We start from the raw sequence: 22,828 nt of genomic DNA, 5'->3' as shown, positions 1-22,828 counted from the left end.
TTATAATAAAAAAGAAACTTAATGAAAAGTTTCAAGTATTTTCTTTTTATGTAGTTTATTATTCACTTTTGTTAGTCTCTTTTATCATTACTAAGTGAATTTCAGTTCCCTATGTTTCCCTGTCTTATGGCCAAATTATCACAGGAACATTCCACTCACTTAAAAATAACTGTATTATAAAAGAAAATTCAAGTGGAAAAGCTTGCCAACAACCTAACATTCTAAAAACACAGTGTTCGCCATTTCCATTCCTACAGAAATGCCAGTGCAAAGCTACTGCACCTGCAAGCTGGAGCGTCTCACAGTGGCCAGCACCTGGTGGCTGACTAGTCCCATTTGCACTTGAGTTGATGACTGACTGCCCTTGAGTACAAGTTTAGGTTTTCTTTGCCAACATAGTTACAGGCAATTTAAAGAAAGAAACAGATATTTCGGGGAAAGGGGCATAGCTGGGGTGAGGAGGGAAGCTTGGAAAGAAGTGGCCAAAGTCACATTAAAATGAAAGAATAGACCCAGTGTTTTATTTTCCCAAGTTTTTAAATATACTTTACTTCTGTCTTCTCTATTCCTAAAGGTTTAATGGTGGAGGAGGATGTCTGCTTCCCCTTAGCTCCTGAAGGTAGCTTCCAACTCCTGAGGCAGAAACATCAACTAATGTTGATCAACAGAAAGATTTGTTAATTAATTCATCCATGCATGAGCCTTTTTTTTTTTTTTTGAGCATCTGTACAGCCATTTCTACTCTCCATTCTTATGTGATCTAAGCAAAGGAGGAAAGGTTTTTTCTTCTTTTTCCTCTTCCTTCTCCACATTTTCTGCATTTTGTCATCTTTCTTGAATAGGAGTAGTTAGTTAGGACTTATTCTGCTGAGGTAAAGGATAGAAGTTGGCTAATTTAGGAGGCAATGACTACCCCAGTGGTGAAGCAGGTACGAGTCTTCTGGCCCCTGTTTTTTCCTTTTCCATGAAGGTGCTTTGGGACAGGTATACGCTCATGTGCTGAGGACATAGATGCCTAGAAGGAGATGTCAAACGAGTATAGAGGACCCCTGACTTTCCTCATGCACACACTTTTTTTTAATTCAGGGAAATATTTCTACTCATTTAAAACATGTTCTCTTAGGCAATGTGTAGCTTGAATGGTTTTATCAGCAATGACTTCAGTCACTGATCAGAAGATTTCCAAATTCTTTTTGTCCCACATGGAAGCATCCAGTCAGGAAAACATGAGTGTAATGGAGTATATTATTTAGGGAAGGTAATTGCAAAAAAGGAAGGGAATTACAAAAGCTTATGGTGGAACCAGGTGGAAGTTGGAAGCAGAGAGGGAGTCTTTCTCTTTTCCAGGTGCTTTTAAAACTCCTATGGGAAGGGAAGAACCTGGTGATACCTATCCACTAATAATTGATGAGTGGGGAGGAGCATGGGTGGTCCCTGGGCCAGGTGAGGGTGCTTTGAGCTGTCCCCATAGCCAAGATATGAATAGACTACACATATTTGCAATTGAAAAGAAGGCTCAGAGAAGGAGAAGGTTCAGCCTGAAGTATAATATCAAGTCATATATATTCTAAGAGTCCCGAACTCTTCCTAATTCTAGCCTGCCTTAGTTTTGATGAGGCTATTTAGGTTTAGCCTTCAATTTTCCCAGTGCTATTCTCTAGGTTTCTCTCTATAATTCAAAGGGTATCTTTTTAGGTTTCTTCCCAGGTGATTTTTCATGGCTTTCCAGCATAAATTGCAAACTAGCCACCTCCAGCCAAATACAGCCCACTGGCAACTTGAAGTTGGTACACTGAGTTGGGTTTTGTAAAAACTTGAATTAGTTGCTAGTATTTAAGTATAATACTTGAAATAAAATATTCAAGATGTATCACTTATAACTCTGATCCCAACATTTGATCTACTCATACAACCAACAATTGCTGAAGAACAGCTGGTGCCTTCAAAAGCACTTACACTGTGGAGCCTCTTGCATATATGGCACTGCCTGACCTGCAGCTATTTTCTGCTGCTTCCTCACAGAATGCATGGCTAGGTATCTCTAAGGGAGAGGAGATAGCATTAGTGTCATCACTTATGTGATTAAGAATAATAAAATAATCATACTCTTATTCTGAGCTCTAACTGTAGCAGACATGTATTGGGTACTTTCCATACCATTTGAACTTGACAGAGACCTCATCTACAGCCCAGAAGTTACATAGCTCATGGGTGGCCGAGCTAGGATTTGAACCCCTATAGGTTTGACCCTGAGGCCTATGCCTTGAATTTTGCCGCTCTGCCCTCTTGCATCACGCCTCTCCCCAGACAACCCTTCCTGATTTTAAAGCCTATGAAAATCTCCAACTAGATATCAACAATCTGAGGTCCTACTCGCCTTATGTCTTGCAGTTTCTATAGGAAAAAGAATAAGGAGAAGCTTGACTATCATTGGTGAAGCTCTTTTTCCTCTGATCTTAGGCCCCAGCGAAGGAATCACTCTAGGTATTAATGTGTATGGCCATTCTCTTAGGTAAAAGGAACACATGCAATACTCTTGGTTTTCTCTGTGACCTTAAAAAAACCCCAAAACTCCAGAAATACATTTCTTGACAAAATTTCCTTCCATATATTCAACCCTGTAAGAAAATAAATGCCCCTCCTGCAAAATACATTGGATCTATTTTAAGATTCCTTAAGCTACAAGCAATAGAAATTTATTCTTCTTATTCTAGTCTCAAAACAATGGGTTATTTAAAGGATACAGACCAATGATAGGAACATCAATACTTTGTTAAATAAATACTTATTGGGTAACAAGAATCAAACAGAAGGACTAGGCTAGAACAGGTGAGGGGGCCTCAGGTATGCATAGATCTGGTAAAAGAAAGATAATTCAATCATATTCAACCTTATTCATATTTTCTCTCTCTCTCTCTCTCTCTCTCTCTCTCTCTCTCTCTCTCTCTCTCCCTCCCTCCCTCTACCCCCTCCCCCTTTGTCAGTTTGCAAATTCCCAGGATGGAGCATCTGGGGACTTCTTGGGGCTGCTCTACATGGGCATGGCATGTTTTTCTTGCATATTTATTTCTCAGTTAGGGCTTTGGTCTATATGAAAGTAGATTTTTTTTGAGTGTGCCTCTGTATAAAGAGAAAAGTTTGCAGCTTCTGAAATATAGTAAAATTATTCAGCATAAAGTTCTTAGAATGTTTAAAAATCTAAAATTTTGGTTGGTTAGAGGTTCAGTCTGAGAAAAATTGCAATTCTTTTTCTGTGATAGAAAATAATTATAATGTAGTTGTTTTGCAAATCACATTAAACCTCTACTGGCTGCCTGTTAGTACTTGTAACAGGGCGATGTAGCACAGGCATAAGAAATGTCTTTCTAGCTCATAAATGGATATGATTTTGCTGTTGCCTGTTGCCATGAGAGGAATTACACCTTGATTCTCTCTTCTACTCCAGGGACAGTGACTTACATCTTCCATGCTCTGATAGGTGAACATGACAGGCTGGAAATGCTCAGAAGTTAATGCTGATAAACAAGCCATGGAAAACCTCTGTCTTGGTTCATGCTAAAATCTTTTTGTACTAGGACAAGATGAACCTTCTGCTGCAAACATGAGCTTCCTCTCTTCTTCAGCCAAAAGTTCACCAGGGTTCAAACAGTTTCTTAATGGATTCCAGCAAGACTTTTGTGGGGCTCTAAGAAAGAAGTTTCTGGTTTGCAACCTAGAGGAATATGTTTAGCACAGTACCAGCACTGAAATCAGGACCCACCTGGATTCAAGCCCCAGACCAGGTTTCCAGTCTGGTTCCGATTTGGGAGGGTGGGGGGGTACTTGGCAACCTGCCTTTATTGTTCCAAAATATCACTACCATTCTTTAATTCACAGCTCACAGCTCACCTCCTCCATCAACCCTTCCCAGGCCGATGAGAAATCAGCCCCATCTGTACCCCAAATCTGGTATAAAAGACCACTTTATTCTCAGTCAAACAAGTATGTCAGATGCAGGCAATTCTCAGTTGTCTATCCTGATAAAGGACTATGTTCCTAGACATAATCTGTTGTTATATCTAGTCTGCTGAGACTTTCCTTTCTCACAGAGAGGTGCATGACACATGAAGATAAGTCAGTCAGACACTGAGAAGTAGCAGGACTAGAAGGCCACAATGTGTTTATAATGATGAATTTTCTCTGAGTTTTTCATACCTAATCTCTGAATAGTCCCATTTTTCTTATTTGTCTTAGATCAGTGGACACCCTGTGAGAGGGCAAATTGAGTCACTTGAATAATGACTAATAATATTTTTTATGTAAAATGAGAAGTCAAACTTTGACTTTTGAAGAATGCCATAGAACAATTTTTAAATACATATTAGTATCCTTTCTTTCCTTTCTTCATCTAACACCCATAGTTATAATTTGTTGTTGTTTTTATAACTAATAGCAATAGTAGCTGCTCCCTTGGTTAAATTGTACATTCTTTCACAACAAGAGTTGAAGGTGTGATTGGTACACTTTACAGATGAAGAAGTCCAGGCATGGAGGATGAAGTCACAGGAACAAAGCCATGCATCTATTAAGTGACAGAACTTGGATTCACTTTTATATCTATCTTGCTCCAAAGCTCATGCTATGATATACGATATGTACCATACTATTACCAATAATAACATAACATAACATAACTAGTATAATATAACAGTTGGGTCCATATAAATCTTGCTCAGCAGAAGAACAAGAACAAATACACTGGGCTCTGTCCATATGTAGAAAGAAGGAGGCCATAGGACCAGCTGGTGGCAGAATAAAGACATCATTCAGAGCTCCATAGAACAAACAAACATAGTATATATTTACTATTCTATATGCATTTAATATTCAGTTATATCTATGTATTCCTTGCTAGTTGTTTACGTGTCTGTTGCTTTTGTGTCTCCTATTCTTCTTATTTTATTATGATAAAATATATATAACATACAAGTTACCATTTTTACCACTTTTAAGTGTATAGTTCAGTAGTATTAAGTACACTGACATTGTTGTACAGCCATCACCATGATCTGTCTCCAGAACTTAATAACTTTCCCAACTAAAACTCCATACCCATTAAACATTATCTCCACATTACTCACCTCCCATTAGCTCCTGGTAACCACCATTCTGCTTTCTGTGTATATGAAATTGACTTCTCTAAGTACATCATAAAACTAGAAACACACAAAATTTGACCTTTTTGCCTGGTTTATTTCACTTAGAATGATACCTTCAAGGTTCATCCATATTGTAGCCTATGTTGGAATTTTTTTTTATAGTTGTATAACACTTCAATGTATGTGCATACAACATTTTGCTTATCTGCTCATCTTGGATGGACATTGTGTGCTTTCCTCTTTTGGTTTTCATGAATAATGCTGCTGTGAACATGGACTTACAAGTATGTATTCAATCCTTGCTTTCAATTTTGTTAGTTCTATACACAGAAAAGGATTGCTTAATTCAATGGTAATTCTATCTTTAAAATTTTGAGGTGCTGCCTTACTGCTTTCCACAGCAGCTATACCATTTTGCATTCCCATCTGCTTAGCCTACAGTCTTACACCCATACTTCGTCTAAAGCACAGCTGTGACTTTTGAGTCTTTTACCCTTTAATACTAGCACAATACCATTCCCATAAAGGATGTTGAGCAAAGGACTTGTTCATTGTGATGGAGATCATGACCCTGGGACTTCTGGGAGTTACAAATAAATGTCTGGGCATGGAATTCTTCTCCTCCCTATTCTTCCCCACATTTTTCCCCCTCTGTTGCTCCCAAACTCAGAAAATAACCATGAAAATAGTGACATGCATGTCTGCAGAAAAGAAATAAAAGTATAACTGCCTCTTGGCATACTAATGAGGTGTTACACAGAATGGCAGCCTCCTCATCCATGCAGATGTTGATTTATGATTGCACATACAGGTTGGGTCAAGCTGAAGCCACATTTGCAATTTAAATGAGTACTTAGAAAACTGAGCCTTCTGGTTGTTTTGTTGTTGTTTTGCTTTTTTTGAACCTTAATATCTGGTTAGGCCCCATGGCTAGCATTGTAGTTGAAAGAAATCGGTTAGTTCTAAAACAAAGTTTTAATCACTTGTAGAACTATCAGCTAAGTAAGCACTTGGTTGTGTATACAACCTTGATGTTACGTACATTTTAAAGCAACAACACATCTGTGTATAGCAGCGGATTCTTCACTTTATGTATGGAAAATTTAAACAGAAACAGGGTAGGCTGCTTTTGTTTCAGTCCTTTGATTTTTTTGTGGGGGAGGTACTGGGGCTTGCACTCAGGGCCTACACCTTGAGCCATTCCACCAGACCTTTTTCGTGAAGGGTTTTTTTGAGATAGGGTCTCGTGAACTATTTGCCCAGGCTGACTCAAACCATGACCCTCCTGATCTCTGTCTCCTGAGTAGCTAGGATTACAGGCTTGAGCCACTGGGCACCCAGCCAGTCCTTTGATTTTTAAAATTTGCATATACCCTTGGTCTTCCCTTTGTCCAAGAGGGATCAGAGCTGTGTGTAGAAGTGGTTTGAGAATGGAACACATGGGTGCTGGGACAGACTCAGGCCTTAAGGAGAGCATGTAGGAAGAGAGCTTCTCACATAACACTTCCTATACCTTCTTTTTGTACTTGCATTACCTCTGCTACTGTAATCCGAAACACTTTGGAAGCTAAAGCCACCAATTTTCTTACTTTTGTGGAATTCTGTGAGGTTCCCAAATAAAGCCTAATGTGAAAATACTCTGCCCATGTGCTTTCCAAATGTTTGCATTTTACCTTTGACTGCGAGGGGTCAGAGCTGGGGTAAACAAGATTTGATAATGGCACATGCTCTCTTTGCCTCAGACCTTGGGCCTTGACCCAGCCTGCAGGTGGAAGTAGAGGTGGATGCTATTGTGTGGACTATGTGTGCAAGTCAGGGTGCTCTGGAATTGATGGGATCATTCTGGATTTGCTTCTTTTGGACTCTGTGTGGTACAAGTCAGAAGTTCATATTGGGATCATAATCCGTGGCTTTTGGCAGGATTTGGTGAGACAAAGTCTCTGCTTGGGCCGAGTCCAGTTTGTTTCTGTTCTCTGGCCTTTCACTTGTCTACCCCTTTCCTGTTTGTTACCCATTCCAGCTACTACTTAGGATGTTTTCCCCTCTCTAGTTAATAAATCAGTCAGTACTGAAGCCAAGCATCACAAGTAAATTTGCATAGGTGGGAATTGGGGGAAAGAGTTTTCATAGCATTATAAAAAAGCCTTGGGATCTTTTTTGGAAGTTTTTGTCTCCTGAGAGAGAACTGTGGGAGCATCTTCTTTTTCTGAGTGCCTTTGGGTTGGTGCTAAGAAACAAAGAAAGTCGGGATTATTAAGATGTCACTGGTGGGCTAGGCTTTCAGACAGAATGCCAAAACATTCCTTCCAAAACCATTTCTTTAATAGCATGCTCTTATACGAGTAATGACTAATACCTCTGGTGCTGTTCTGGCTCTTTTGAGTGTTGATTTGAGTTCTCTGGTGTCTCTCTGGTGACCTAGAGTAATTGGAAGAGTATATTAGAAGGAAGGAGGCTGAAATCCCATTTTGCCATTTTCTAAGAAGTTGATTGTCTTTGTCATATGGCTAATCACGGAGTTTGTTGTTCAGTCTTCAGAAACTCTATAAAACTCCTGACAGTACTTAACCACAGAAGGTGCTTCATAAATGTCACCATTCTTTTCCCTTCACCATTTATTTATTCTCTCTTCTTGCTATTAGATTTCATAAGTGAGAATTGTTCATTGCTACAGTCTGTAATTTCTGAACATAGATTTTCATTCTTCAAAATAATTCTGGCTTCCAGTATTTATTTTCTACCATTCTGCCAACTCAGATACAACTGCCATCCACTAACTACAAAACAGGGGACTTTGGGACTTCAGCAGTAAAACCCACATTATGCCAGGTCAAGGAACAACTTCTAACTGAAGTTGCAAATCATCTGATAACTCAATACCCAAATGTTCTGGGAAGAACCATTCTTTTAAAAATTCTCATACAGGTAGAAGCACTTGATTTCAACTACTCTTTGATATGTATTCTTCTAAATGACTTCCCATAACATGCCTGCATCTATAAAAAAAAGTTGAACTTTAAATTGTAAAATTTTTAAATTGAAAAATGTTACAAAGACTGAGTTGACACTGTGCCAAGAATCCATTTGAAATAACAACACTTGAAAATCTTAAAGCCAGCGGTCATATCACATTTTCCTACAAATGTGGTGTTTGACAGACCCAACCTTATAGAATTTGAGGACTTTTCCATCTAGATTCACATTGATATATTGAAAAGGATATACTGACTATTTTAAAAATACAACAGTTATCTCAAATTACATACTTTATACAAAATGCATGCAGAAGAAATGTTTCATGGTACAATATAGCCAAATTATGACTGTTGCATGAACCACACAAGTTTGAAATTCTTTCTCTTTATGCGTTGATCCATCAGGAGTCAGTAAGGTACCGGCATAAAAGCCAAACATTGGGTACCTTTAGAGGGATTAGAAAACAGCATATATATATCTATGTGAAGATAATGTCTTTGAAATAGTTGGAGAAAATTGACTAAGAATCAATTATAACTAAATAAAAGCATACATTTAAAAATATTTCTAAATTTAAATATTCCTATTACTGTATGATTCAGTTTCACTCTCAAATTAGACATATGCTGAGTATTACATTCTGTCAGATTTGAAATTTATAGTTTCAGCTAGATTTAAATTAGGACCACAGTAGGAAAGAATAATAATTCATTTCTATGTATGTGAGTGGGTAATTAGTGGCATTTTCTTTTTTTCTTAATCTTTCTGAACTGGAAAAATGTATACAGTCATTTCTTTTCATCTCAGGGCCTTTTAATGGATTTGTTTTTGTCTAATATGTAAGAAGAAACAGCTCATTTTGCCCTTGTCATAATAGTGCAGTGATTCAGCAGAAAGCAACTGATTATCCAGAACCCACAAGCCTGGAGTTTTAAAGGTGTCCAAATTAGTGACTGTAGGCCTTTGTCCAGCCCAGTCTAGTCACCACATCCAGCAGTTAACCTTTCATCTGACTCAGAAAATTTGGAGCCCATTAAAAACCAGCCAGTTCACTTTTCTCTTAGGATTGTGACTCCTGTTTATTGAGTTATTGCTAATTCTGATTAATAAGTAAATCAAACTTATAGCTTCAAGGTCTCTACTTTACTTTTTCTTAAAAAAAATGATTCATTTTTAACTTGTACTTTCAGATTCAATGATTCTTCCCTCATTAAAACACATTCATGTCTAATTTTTCCTTCTATCTAGATTGCTGAGTACTGGCTTTCTGTCATTACATTCAGCTGTCATCTCCATGCATTCATGTGAATAGAGACTGCAGAGGAAAAAAGCAGATCCCCAAGCTTTTGTTTTTTTGGGAATCTCACTGATCCCTAAATTAACTCTGAATGAGTGGTCCTAGAAATGGAGAACTAAGGGAGGATATTGCTGGAGTCCTAAGCATTCTTCTCTCATTTGAGTGGTCTTCAGAATAGATGATATGTTACTCCACAGCAATTCCAAAGACTTTTTCGTTTCTAACAGAATCCTTGAAACCTCCCAGAGGTAATTTCTCAAAGAGCCAATCACTCTTGCTGCTATTCCATTGGCTATTTAGTTGGGTAGAGAGGAGTTAGGAACTATTTTCCAATGAAACGCCATCCATTCTGAATTCTAAAGCATACCAAATTTGTTCTGTAGGATCATAGTTTTGATCTTACTTCACATCTGCTGTTGTCAAATTCAGAGGAACTGAAATGGATCTGAGCCTTTTCAAACTTGACCATGTGAGACAACCAGTCTATATCACTAGTCTACATCACTAAGGCACCTTGACAGTTTCAGACACACATCAGATGTTGAGCAAATGCCTCCTATTTGCACAATGACTACGTATCCCTCTAAGACAATCAGCACACGTGGTTTAATAGTTATGGAGACTATGAAATAGAAGATTTGAAAATAGAATTGTCTCAGAAATTCTAAGACATATGGTCAGGGGTTTATGTTCTAGACGATGTCTTGGATCTTTTTATATATTGTATGAACTCCTTGCAAGTACATAAAATAGATGTGATTTTCTTCTTATAACTCATGAGAAAACTGAATCTCATACTGAGAGTGTGTGATATGCTCAAGGAAGTGGTAATCAGTCATTTGCCATAATGTCATTCTGCCTCTTATAAGACATAGATTTTTAGGGTTATTGGGAGGAGTGATGTTTCAGAGTGAGAAGTGGCCAAGGAAGTGAAAATGTTGACAAAGCACTGAGATATATTATGATCTCTTTAGTAATAAATGTAGTATTTTCAGAGGAGGGACAAATGTTTTTAACAACTATAAGGCTCATGATAGAATTGAGGGTCATGTCATAGCTCTATTTATTCTGTGACAAAGCAAAACCCTATCTTTTTCAGTAAAAGAAGTTTGTTATTTTGTTAAAATAGTTTCTGCTATGCCTTATTCCTCTTAGAAAACTCTTGGATGAATAACCTTTGGTGTTTTGCTGATTTGAAAATTTGGTGCCTCTTCTGCAGCATTTGAGCCATGTGGACACAGGTTTAAAGTTATTTTGACAATGATATTTTTGCATAAGCCCTGCTTTAGACATTCAGTGTGGACAGACAGAAATGGCAGTAGAGAACCCAGGAAGGGAACACCATATAAATGTATCAGTTAGGAACATCTTTGACAGACTTTGAAACAGAATACAGACAGCACTACTCATGATACTTCAAATTAGTATATAATAATATATTTGGGGAAGTAATCAGTGATTTGAAACTAAGGAATAGCAAAAGGCCTCTTAACTTAGGGATTTGAGACTCCAGAACACTTATAAAAGGATAATTGTTTAGGAACATAGATCTCTTGCCACATTTCCTTTTCTTTTTCTCCTTAATTTTTTGGTAGTACAGAGGCTTAAACTCAGGGCCTCATACTTGCTAGACAAGCATTATGCCATTTGAGCCATTCCCCCACTCCTTTTGCTTTTAGTTTGCTTTTCAGATAGGGTCTTATACTTTTGCCCAGATCTGCCTCAGGCCATGTCCTCCTACCTCTCCTCCAGAGTAGCTGTACCTACAGGAATGTGCCACCATTTCAAGCTCTTCCTTTTTTTAACTCTCTTGCCTTGACACACGAATAAAGCCAGCATACTATTGCTTTTGGAATAGTGACTTCAGATAAAATATCTAGACATGCAAATGAGAGTTTATTGTGTGTAGAATTTTGCTGAATTATGATCCATATCTGGAATTTTGAAATCTTCAGTTGCAGATTTCTACAAAAATTTTCAGAGCTACATATGCAAGTTCTAGACCTCATAGAAGAATGACTGCTTTGTGGTGACTTATTGAACAGACACATTCCACTAAGATCCACATTTGTACCAGGGCAGAAGACCAGCTGCTATCCTTTCTTCTCAAGAAAGACTCTTGTGTTTGAATAAAAACTATGTATTGTATGCCCAGAAGCAGAAGGGAGTCTGAGCAATGATGTCAAAGTATACCATGATATCACCACAATTCACAAAGAATTACAGTTAATGCCATGTGAAGTGAGGCCAAATTCAACACTTTCCCTCTTGGGTACTTCATAGTCTGAGAGACAGAGGCATGGCCAGAGGTCAGGCCTTTGTATAATTTTGTTTCACATTCTTCAGACACCCTAATTTTGGAGCAAGAGAGGGAGAAGACAGCCTGTTGAAGTTCCCTTACCATCTGCTAAGAATGAATTCTACTGTCTGTACACACAAATGTCTATACTCGGTTCTCAGGATTTCTGCTGAAGACTAGTAGATAAACACATTTAACTAAGAATAATATGCAAAAAAAAAAAGTCCAGATGTGTTTAGCAATAAATTTACAAAAGAATTTGGCCCAGACCCTGAAAGAGAAAAGTAATTCAGACTGGGAGCACCTAAAGGTTTAAATACATGTTGGAAATGAGACCTACTCATTCTCTTTTTCCCTTTTGGAGTGTTTATCTGGTCATCCGACAGATTAGATTCCCAAGAAGGGCAATACAGAAAAAATTCTTTAAAAGCTTGCATCTGATAAATTTATTACTCTTTCTGCTGTCTCATGATGCTAGTATTCTCAGAACCAGTGAAGGGCTAAGAGTGTCTCAACCTAGCAAGCACAAGGCCCTAAGTTCAAAGCCCAGTACTACCAAAAATTTTAAAAATAACTAAAACTCTCAAAACTGCAAAACCAACTGAGTTCACCCCTGTTCTCTAGAACTGCACAGTGACCATGCTAATAAGGAGCTTATAAAGCGCATAGATGGTACCCTAAAAAAGATCCACTTGGAAAAATATCTCATTCCTATATGCCCAGGTCCTCCTCCAGCATTTAACTAGAGAGTTTGTGGAATTCCCTCCCTTTGGTGGAGGTGAGAGCAAGTGGATTGGAGGTTAGACTGTGGCTCTGGTCCAGCCAGACAGCATGCCAAAGGTTTAGCGCTCACACAGGATAATGGTAGAATCAGGCCAGGAATTGCCCCAACCCGATATCCATTAGAAAGAGCTAAGAATCAAGTGCTGGAAAGAGAAGTACATGGCAAATCTCTAGATCCAGAGTTGGTGTTGAAGCTAGGGCATGAAGCCCAGAGCACTGTGCCTAGTGGGAAAAAAGTTCAGAAGGAGACTCCTTGAAAAAAAGTGAGCATTTATACCCTAAGACAATTCTGGAATAGTAGTAATGGACCAGAGACAGAGCAGGCAAAGTGACAAGTGAAAATTAAACTCTCAGATTACAATACTACAACACGGTGCACCCTTAGAAAGAGTTTACTTTTTCTCTCTTTTGATTTTGGACCCAGTAAAACAGATTTTAAATGGTGATGGCTGTTATGCTGTAAGTTGGGACCAAGAGGAAAATTCTTTGAAAGCACAATATATCCTTGTTACCTGTGAGTTTGCTTGTAGACTGAATTCATTCATTCATCTAATGAATGAATATTTTCTTTTTTAAATCCTTTTTTATTATTGTTGTACCATTGGTACATTGTGACATTTACTAAACTTCTTACAACATATCATAGTTGAATTCACACCCTCCATCATTCTCGTTTATTCCCCTCCCCCCATTCTTGGAACAGTTTCAGCAGGTCTCATTTTTCCATTTTCATACATGAGTACATAATATTTCTACAATATTCAGGACCCAGAACTGCCAAAAACAAGACAGTACATGAATGATTATTTTCTATATGCCAAGGCACTGTTGTAGTTGGACAGTGAACAAATCATACAACTATCCGTGAGCTTGTGGTGTTACATTCTAGTGAGAGACAGAAAATAAATAATAAACTTAATGCATATTATATTATATCATATCATATTGTAAAATAAATGCTGTTGAACAAAAAGAAAAAATGGAACGATAAGAGGACTTGTGACTGGAGAGGAGTTCAGCTTCCAAATAGTCTGGTCAAAGTAGGTCTTACTGAAAAGGTAAGCATCTTCTCAAGCAAAGACTTAAAGAGGCAAAACAACTGCTATAGAAGTGTCTGCAGGAAAATGACTCAGCCATAGACAGCAAGCAAGACTCTCATAAGATGAGAAAGTGCTTGGTGTGTTTGAAGAACAGCTGGGAAAGTGAGCCAGAGAAAGAAGAGGTTATTCAGATGACCTGGAACCTTATGGGCCATTGTAAGGACACTGGAGAACCCACAAGGAAACCAACTAGTCTTAGCAGTGAATGATAAACTCCAGTGGAGAGTGTATGACATATGGGGAGGATTTCTTTGGAAAATATTTGCCTGGAGGAAAGGGAGTTAATGTTGTTGTATAAATTTGTATCACATAGTGCTGTGTTAGAATGTAGTGGAGCTACATCTCTTCTTATGTAGTCAAACAACCTATGGGTATTTACCAGTATTTCCCATTGGCATGTATGTAAAACTGGAACAACAAAACCAAAAGTTTATTTTTTAAAATATACCAAATACTCCCTCAAAAAAATCCTGTCCCTACTTTCCAATTACTGGCTGCAAGTAACCCACATTTTCCCCACCCCCGGGGTTCAATTTCAGTCCTTAGAGTTACAAGTTGTTGCTTTTGGCAACAAGGTGAGGCTGACAGAAACATGTGCATCCTCCTTCTTCCTGTGTTTTCACTGTGATTATAACCCCAAAAGGGACACAGTATATCATAGAATAGAGGATTGCTCATTGATAGCATAGCGCTCCTCTGTCTGGATGTCATCTCCGGCAAACCATGTCCTAGTAATGTGATGTTTGGTAAATTTTTTTTAACCTTTTTGGTCTCAGTTTTATTTTTGTAAAATAGACATAACTTTAGCTAATGTTTAGGGTTATAAGAATTAAATGAGATGATATATATGGTTCCTAAGTATAGCACCTTTTTGGCAAGGACTAGTTCAATTTTCCTTGTTTTTCTCCTCTTCTGCACCCCTTTGACCTTTAATCTTCATGATTTTTACTCCCTTTCTACTCTCACCTGTTTTGAGGAAATGATCTGATTAACCCCATTCTGATTAATTCACTCTAGATTGAGACCATGCCTACCACTTGTATGTATTCCCCACAGCACCATAACATCCAGCATAATGCCTTATACTCAATTGATTTCTTTTAATTTAAGTTCAATCAACAACTTCATGTGTTACTCCTCCCAAGTGCATTTGAACAACAAAGAACTACACGAATGGTTCTCAACTTTTTAACACAAAGGCATCCTTTATCCTTTATTATTTTTTTTCCCTATGAACCTTGTGTTTTGGAAGTTTCCATCTACTCAAAACACTGCATGTATTAATAATTTGTTTTATCATTTTATGACTTAAAGGCCTGAGTTTGCAATTAAGAAGTAAACGCAGCAAAGATCAGCATTCAGCTTATTTGTATAATGAAATGGTTGGGGTTTTGGTGACCTTATGTGGTTTTATTGCAGGTAAATATGTTTCCATTAGGCTTTTGGAAAGGGTAAACAAAGCTCATATACCACAGTTAGCACCCTTGTGACTTATTTGGGATCTTATTTTCTCATGTTGGAAACTTTAGTTGTAAACCAAAGTTTATAAAGAAGGAACTTTGGCCACTCATAACAAACCATGATATAGAAGAAGAGGTTTAAAGTACATGTATTTGTGTATGTATGTGTCGAGGTGAGGTGTATACCACAAGTTTAGATGGGGAGTGGGTCCTTCCCATTCACTTCCCATATGTGATTCCAAGTCACATACTACAGATGAAGCCATCTATTCATCTCTGTGCACATGTCCTGCTGTGGCCATGATGATCTTGATAAGAATTTCAACCTTGTTATCACAACTTACCATTGCCATGTAAGGATTGTACAGTAAGCGTCTTATGCTTAATGGGTGTCCTACAAGACACCATTTTGGTGTTGTTTTGCCTTAGTGAAGTTATCTTCTCAACCTCAGTGTTATAATCTGTACTTGAAATCACTCAAATCTTAAGAGAAGTAATATTAGTGGAGAATTGTCTAAAAGGGAGATGGCCGATTCATTTCTCGGACTCTGGAATGGTGACATGATCTAGTCTCCTCATATGACAACTATAGTCTATTGGACTTGGCTTCTAGAAAACAATGGCATAGAGGATCTGGAGCCACATAAAAGCTCAGAGGCAAAGGATGCTACAGTTTATTAGCAAGGCCTGCTGTGGGTCTTGACAAGAGAAATAGCTCCACATGTGCCATGTTTTTGCCAGCTTAGGATCAAGTGCTCTAAAGTCCACCCTTGGATTATGTCAGACTATCACAATGCTTTGTACCTAGATGATTTGTTTTGGCTTCTTAAATTTGTTTTTCCAAATGTTCCTTGACCATTATTAGGCTTCATCAAATGTTACTGGAAGCCAGCATTTTCCAATTTGTTTTTATGTGCTCAGATGTTTTGGGGGCATTGTTATATGGCATTGTCTTTCATAAGTCTCACAGGAAATACATATCTAGGGTTTTGGTACTTTAAGAAATTGTGGTTCTCCTGCACCAATTTTTTTATTCATTGTTACACAGATACTTAGTATGTCTACTACAAAGAATATGCTACCTATACATTTTTTAAAAGATTCACTAGATAAGCTTTTTGACTCTTACAATTACTAATGTTATTCTATTCTACAGTATTTAAATTCAGATATGTGACTTCTCCCTTAGCAAATGTATAGGACCAAATGGTATGTACTGTGTGTAATTCCCTCATTTTTGGCTTTTCTCTATCTTTCTTAACTTTGTATTTTCTCTTTGCTTCATTGACTCATTTTTTAATATTTTTATTTTATCAAATGCATATATTATAAGTCTTTTTATTAAAAAGGTTAATCATTAACAAACTGTCTACATCTTTGGAAAATAAGGTTGAAAATGTCATATATTCCTTCTTTATTAGCAGAATTTAAAAATGAGGTATAATGTGTATAAAGAGCATACTGTTATCCATACAGTTTTGTCTGAATTAAATAATCATAAGTAAGAGTGGCTGTGATCAGATTTGCACAGTCTAATTTTCCATATTTGTCTTTCCCAGCTCTGAAAATAAAGGGATTTAAAAGTATCTTACCTCATGGTGTTGGATCAAGAAAAGCTTGACATCACTGGCTCAGTACTTGAGGTCTTTATGGGGAACCATTTGAAATGGGGCCAGTATGAACCCATCTAAGAATATTAGTCTAGGGTATAGTATCTGCTTATGGATTATGTTTATTTATATTATCAAAATTACTAGGGTATTGCTCTTGCTTTCTCCTGTGACTTCTAGTGAAGCTATTTTTATATGTATTTCATTATCTAGAGAATTTCAGTCTTCTAGTTCTGTTTCATATAGGTATATGAAGTCCATCTATCATATACCATCACCTTAATCTCCTTCCTTCACTCTCCCCCCTCCCACTAGTAACCCCTCCCACACACACACACTGTACCTATTTTACAATCCTGGTTTTCATTATTAATATTTAAGTTGATGTTCAAAGAAGTTTCTCAATGTACGCCCACTGTGGGTATGCTTTACTTTGGCCCATCAACCCCTCCCATTACTCTTCCTTACCCCTTTACCTCCCACACCTCATTTTTCAACAGCTCAGAACGCATGTTTTTAAGACATAAAAGCAAAATTTAATGGCCCACTATTGGCTTCTAAACAACAAAGACAATAATATTAATAAACCTCAGGGTGCTATTTCTCTAAATTCTTCTTAGAGCTTCTTACTTTTTATGTCACCTGAGGTTAAAAAAATTGTAAAATAAGCAACATTTAAATCATTTGGGAGGGGGGTGAGATTAGACCCCCTCTTCCAGCTGACATTTAGTAGCAGAATACTAATAAGCTGCATTAAGCCAAAACACTTCAAATTACTAAAAGAGTCCATAAAGTTGCCAGAGCTGTGAGCAGTCATTATCTCTTTAATGTTTTGTCCAGAATGGGGTGGGTCTGGGAACTCCATGACCTGAACACTGCCTTCTGTGACATTTTGCTAATAATGAATATAGGTGCACTTGGGAAATAGTCTTTAAAAACATAGCAGCCCTTTATAGTAATGCTAGTTCATGCATCAAGACAGAGGTTTAGATTCGGCCTCTAGTTGTGGTAGAACTGTTTATTTGTGCAGAGATACAAACACACACACATTTTCGCACATGTGTGTGTCAACAATGACCACAGTATAAGTTGCTGGTCTGTTAGCTACATCTGGATTGTTAGCCAATCATTAGTTTGGATGTTTTGTATTTCATTGATTTACCAGCATTCAATGTGCATTTCAAATGTCCAATACTATGCTGAGTAGCAGAAAATCAAAGACTCATAGAATAAGGTTCTCAGGTAACCCATCATCTGGTATAGACAGGAACATATTTAACTTATTTAACTGTGTGAATTGGATATAAGTAAAAGAAACTCCAAAATAATAGTGACTTAAACACATAAAGGATTTACTGTCTCACAAAAAGAAGTCACAATATAATCAGTCCAAATATGGTACAGGAACTGGTCTCTGCCTTTTGTTCTGCGCCTCCATCCATAATACTAGGCTTCTCTTCTCAAACATGTCTCATTTTTCAAGATGGCTGCTGGAGCCAACAGGAAAGAAGGCAGAGGGCAGAAAAGGGCCGTCCCTTGCTGAGCCTGCTTCTTCTAAGAGGCTTTCCCAGAATACACAATGCTTCTAATTTTATTTCACTAATTGCTGTTGGTTACATACCGCAGAGAAATCCATGCTTTTAACTTGATATATTGCCATCCCAATAAAATTGGAGTTCTGTTACAGAGAAAAATAGAAAAAGATAGATATTGGGTGACAACCAGCAAGCTCTACCACATGGAAATATAAAGAAAAGGATAAGAAAGTATAGAGCAATAAAGCAGTTAGTTCTAGAATCTGGAAAAGGCTTTTATAAGTAAGAGATAATTAAGGGTTTGAAGGAAGAATAGGAGTTTTACAAATAAAGAACTGATCAAGAGGATTCTAGGCAGAAATAATAGCATTACAAAGGCACAGAAGGATCTGGCATTAAGACTGCCAATATAGCCCATTTCCGCAGTCCTAGCTTTTTTTGTTGTTGTTGTTATTCTTGTAAATAATAGGTCTGAAAATAACAGTTTAACTAATTTTTAATTAATCTCACAGTTATTCAAGGTCAACAGATTATTTCAAGAATGATTATCCTCACATAATTGCAAACAATTTTCCACTTGGAGCAAAATAAGAACATTTTATCTGATGATAAAGTATTCACGTTTTAAAAATAATTGAGTTAGAATATTTTGGCTTCTTAAAGGGGAATTGATACAGAGAACAGAGAAAAATAAAAACAATTGTGTCAGGGAGATGTTTGGCTTTTAAACATTGACGTTAAACAACGCCCAGTTAGAACTGATATCGTTCATATCCTAGGGTCCATGAACGCACACTGAGAGCTAGGTCAGGGGTCTGGCCAAGCTGGCCTTAGAGTATGTCACCTCTTATTTAGCTTTTCCTAATGTGAATCTTAGTTTGGATTTGTGACGCTGAATTATTCTTTTCTTAAAATGGTTTTGGAACCATAAGAAATCTTTAGGATTAGAGAGGGATTTTCCTGATTATCTCCTCTGGCTCTGGTAAAGATATCAGAGTCCATTAGAAATTTTTCCAGAGAAACTTCAATCTTTTGAAAAAACCTGAAATTGCTATAATTTAAGGAGTAAATCCAGTTAGGTTCAAGATGCCTGAGACTACACATTCCAATATCCACTACCCTTCTTGTCCTTTCACATACTTGAGGATCTTGTAAAATTAACCCATCTCTCTTCAATTTCAAACATAATGCTTTGAATGCTACCTAAATTAAGATTGCCATGGTTTCCTCAAAGGATTTGGTCCGAATAAGGCAATTGATGATTTAGTTTTATCTAATTTTTTTCTTTTTGCCAACTTTAGTTTTTGTCTCCTTTCTAATTAGTTGTATCCAGGCATTTCTAAAGTAAGTGGGAAACTCAGGGAGACACCTCCCCTTCAGTTGTTAACTCCAACTCTTCATTCATTTCTCAGCTTCAGGTATTCTTCTTAGGTCAAGTCTTCTTTAGACTCACTAAACAAATTTTATTTTACTTTTATTATATGTGAGGTTTGAGATAATATTTGCCTCACCTACTAGACTGGAAGTCTCATGAGAGAGGGCAAATACATATTTAAATTCACCGTTGCATCTTGCTTCTAGCACACTGCCAGGCCCATAGTAAGTGGGCAACAAATGAATGTTTTTTAAATAGGTACTTCTTCCATCCCATTTCACGCTATACTCAGAATGTTAAGTATGAGTACAGAATTGATAAGCTTATGTACGGATTCACCTATAGATAAGAATTACGAAAATAATTTTACCACAGTAACACAGAAGCAAACCAAAGATGTCTTAAGCTGGCATGTAAAAGCAATTCATTGGCTCCTTATGAATGAAACTTGCTAGGATTCTGATAATTGTTGCAGTCCCTGAATACCCTGAAGTGAAAGGCTGCTTGACCACATTGAAGCCACCAAACGGAGCCAACCTTTGCTCCTCACTTTAGAAGACACGTTTAGAACTCACTTTAGAACCACGTTTTCCTGAGATCTGTGCATTTCAAAAAATGTGCAGGGCTTGGGGCTGTAGCTCAGTGGTAGGGTACGCTAACCTAACCATGTGTGGAAGATTCCATCTCTACCAACACATGTTGAAGGAGTTGTTTCTTTGTATCTATTTTAAGATGTGTTTGGTTTTTTAATGAAAAAATACTCATTACCACAATTTAAAAGTAGAGTACATATATAGCACAATGCTAAGTAATTATATTTTTAAACCTTTGCTTAAATTAATGTTTATAATTACTAACAAAAGATACAAAAAGGAAAATCAAGCCTCAAAGAAGACCAGATTTTTTAAAGCAAGACAAATTTTGTGGGATTTTTGGAGATAAAGCCCTTAGAAATGTCACTCTCTCATTTTCTTTTGTCAAAAACAGTAATTGAAAAGTTTGGAAGTGGAGTAAGTCTTTTGGTATGAACTCAAATTAGGAGTATGAGATGTACAACCTGGTGCCATTTGAATTTAACTTTTTTTTAACTCAGACATTTGAAAGAAAGAGTAAAGATACAAATGAGTTTGCCCACCTGCTTTGTAAAGGCTTGTGGTTTTGTTAAGCCTGATTTGGACTAAACCTACATGTTTTGCTAGAAGTATTTAGAACTTGGCTGCTTACTAGCTAAGTGGCCTTGGGCAAGATTCATGGCCTCAACTATAAAATGGGGATATCTTACATGATTGTTTTGAGAATTAATGAGACATTTGTATTGTGCCTAGTACAGGACAGGCCAGGAAAATAGCAAGGTCTTGGCATTGATCATCTCTGCTGTCCTTCAGGCCAACCCTCCACTTCCTTCCTGTTTCTTTTCTCTTAGCTGAAATGCTAGTTAGAAAAAGTTAATTATATTTTCATTATCACACTGCAAAAATTGATTAGCCTTCAGTTTACCATGCATTGTTTCAGTGGTTTGAAATATATCAAACACATGAAATCCAACCTTTATACACTTTGCATTCTAATGAGCATATAGAATATACTACTTCTAAAGTCTTCCTGCTACAGTGACCTCATGGCTATATTTTTTTGTCATTTTGGTGAATCATAATTATTGACCCTGGGAATTATTTCTGAATTAAGGTTCTAGACATTAATAGTTCAGGAGCTTCTTCTTTACTCTCTCTCTTTCTCTTCTTCTCTATCCCCAAACCCCCATTCTTTCTCTTTTAGCTTCTTTCTGTTTGTATATTTGAGCTGTAAAGGTATCTTTACCCATGCTACATTTTTTTCCTCCTTAGCTTGTTCAAATTCTAGTTTAACTCAGTCCCTTTCATAAGAACTATGTTTTATGCCCTTTGGGGAGAAAGGGTGGGCCATTTGGTGGTGATTGGCCTTACCATGGATCCCTGTTTTGGTAGGTGCCCAGTTGAATTACACATTTCTCTTTCTTGTTAGATTGTAGGCTGCGATCACCAGCTGGGAAGCACCGTCAAGGAGGATAACTGTGGGGTCTGCAATGGAGATGGGTCCACCTGCCGACTGGTCCGAGGGCAGTATAAATCCCAGCTCTCCGCAACTAAATGTAAGACACTATAGAGATGGGGCAATCTTTGGAGTTGTTGACTTGTTATCCTCTCCTGGCTTACCTCTGACTCCCTTGCAATTGAGGGATAATACTCTACCAAACAGGAGAAGGATCTGAAGATGCAATGGATCATGCTCCTGCTTTGTGGATTAGCAGAAATGGGACAAACCAGGCTATCAGTTGCAACCCTAAGGAGGAAATTTTCCTTCTGAGGCACAGCAGGAGCAAACTAGATATGGGTCTAGAGACACTCTTTGTGTAAACATGAGCATCCCAGCCCCTAACTGATGTGCCTGGTGGAACATAGCAGGGAGAGTGGACAGATTGGCACAACCTCACTCCTACCACTGTGAAATCACATGGTCTTCTTTTTTTTTTCTTTTTTTAAAAATTTTTATTTTATTCATATGTGCATACAATGCTTGGGTCATTTCTCCCCCCCTCCCTCCACTCCCTTATTCCCCCTCCCCACTCCCACTCTTACCCCCTCTTACCCCTCGCTACTCAGCAGAAACTATTTTGCCCTTATCTCTAACTTTGTTGAAGAGAGAGTATAAGCAATAATAGGAAGGACCAAGGGTCTTTGCTAGTTGAGCTAAGGATAGCTATACAGGGAGTTGACTCACATTGCTTTCCTGTGCATCACATGGTCTTCATTTACAAAGGACTCAGTGCTGACACAGTGTCTTTCAGAATTAATATTGATCAGTCATTATGTGAAGCCCTTTATTGATCTTTGTGTCCCAATCTCCCTACACAAGCAAATAAATAGGTGCTTATTCTACCTGTGAATGCTGGGAAGTTCACATGATCATCTCATTTAATCTTTAAAACAACCTCGTGAGAAAAGTAGTATGAATTTCCATTCTGAAGGAGATGACTAAGGCTTAGACAGATTGTGTGACTTTCTCAGAGTCACGTAGCTGTAAAGAGCCAAGATTTGAGCCCAGAGTCTGATGCAAACCCTAAGCACTTGCCATGCCTCTGCAGTGTCTCAGAATGCTGATCACTGTCTCTGAGGTGGGACATTTATAAAGCAAAAAGGTAGATCAAATTAAAAGGCCTCAGCTGTCTTCCCAGTTGAGTCTTGCAAGGGGAGATGGTATAAACTCCATGGTACCTAA

General features: G+C 37.6%; 1 protein-coding gene across 6 annotated transcripts in view; it reads left to right on the top strand.

Annotated features, from left to right (window-relative positions):
• Adamtsl1 (ADAMTS like 1) overlaps positions 1–22,828 on the top strand; it is a 946,298-nt gene that overhangs the window by 683,986 nt on the left and 239,484 nt on the right. For 5 of the 6 annotated variants that reach the window (XM_074051743.1, XM_074051742.1, XM_074051741.1 and 2 more), the window contains one exon: positions 21,575–21,701. The exons of the other annotated variant lie outside the window; for it this stretch is intronic. In XM_074051743.1, coding sequence (XP_073907844.1) covers positions 21,575–21,701 — 127 coding nt within the window. The remainder of the gene's footprint in view (positions 1–21,574; positions 21,702–22,828) is intronic. 6 annotated transcript variants of the gene reach the window in all.

Source organism: Castor canadensis, chromosome 13, assembly GCF_047511655.1.
Source record: "Castor canadensis chromosome 13, mCasCan1.hap1v2, whole genome shotgun sequence".
Taxonomy (NCBI): domain Eukaryota; kingdom Metazoa; phylum Chordata; class Mammalia; order Rodentia; family Castoridae; genus Castor; species Castor canadensis.
This window is presented reverse-complemented; position numbering and strand designations above follow the sequence as displayed.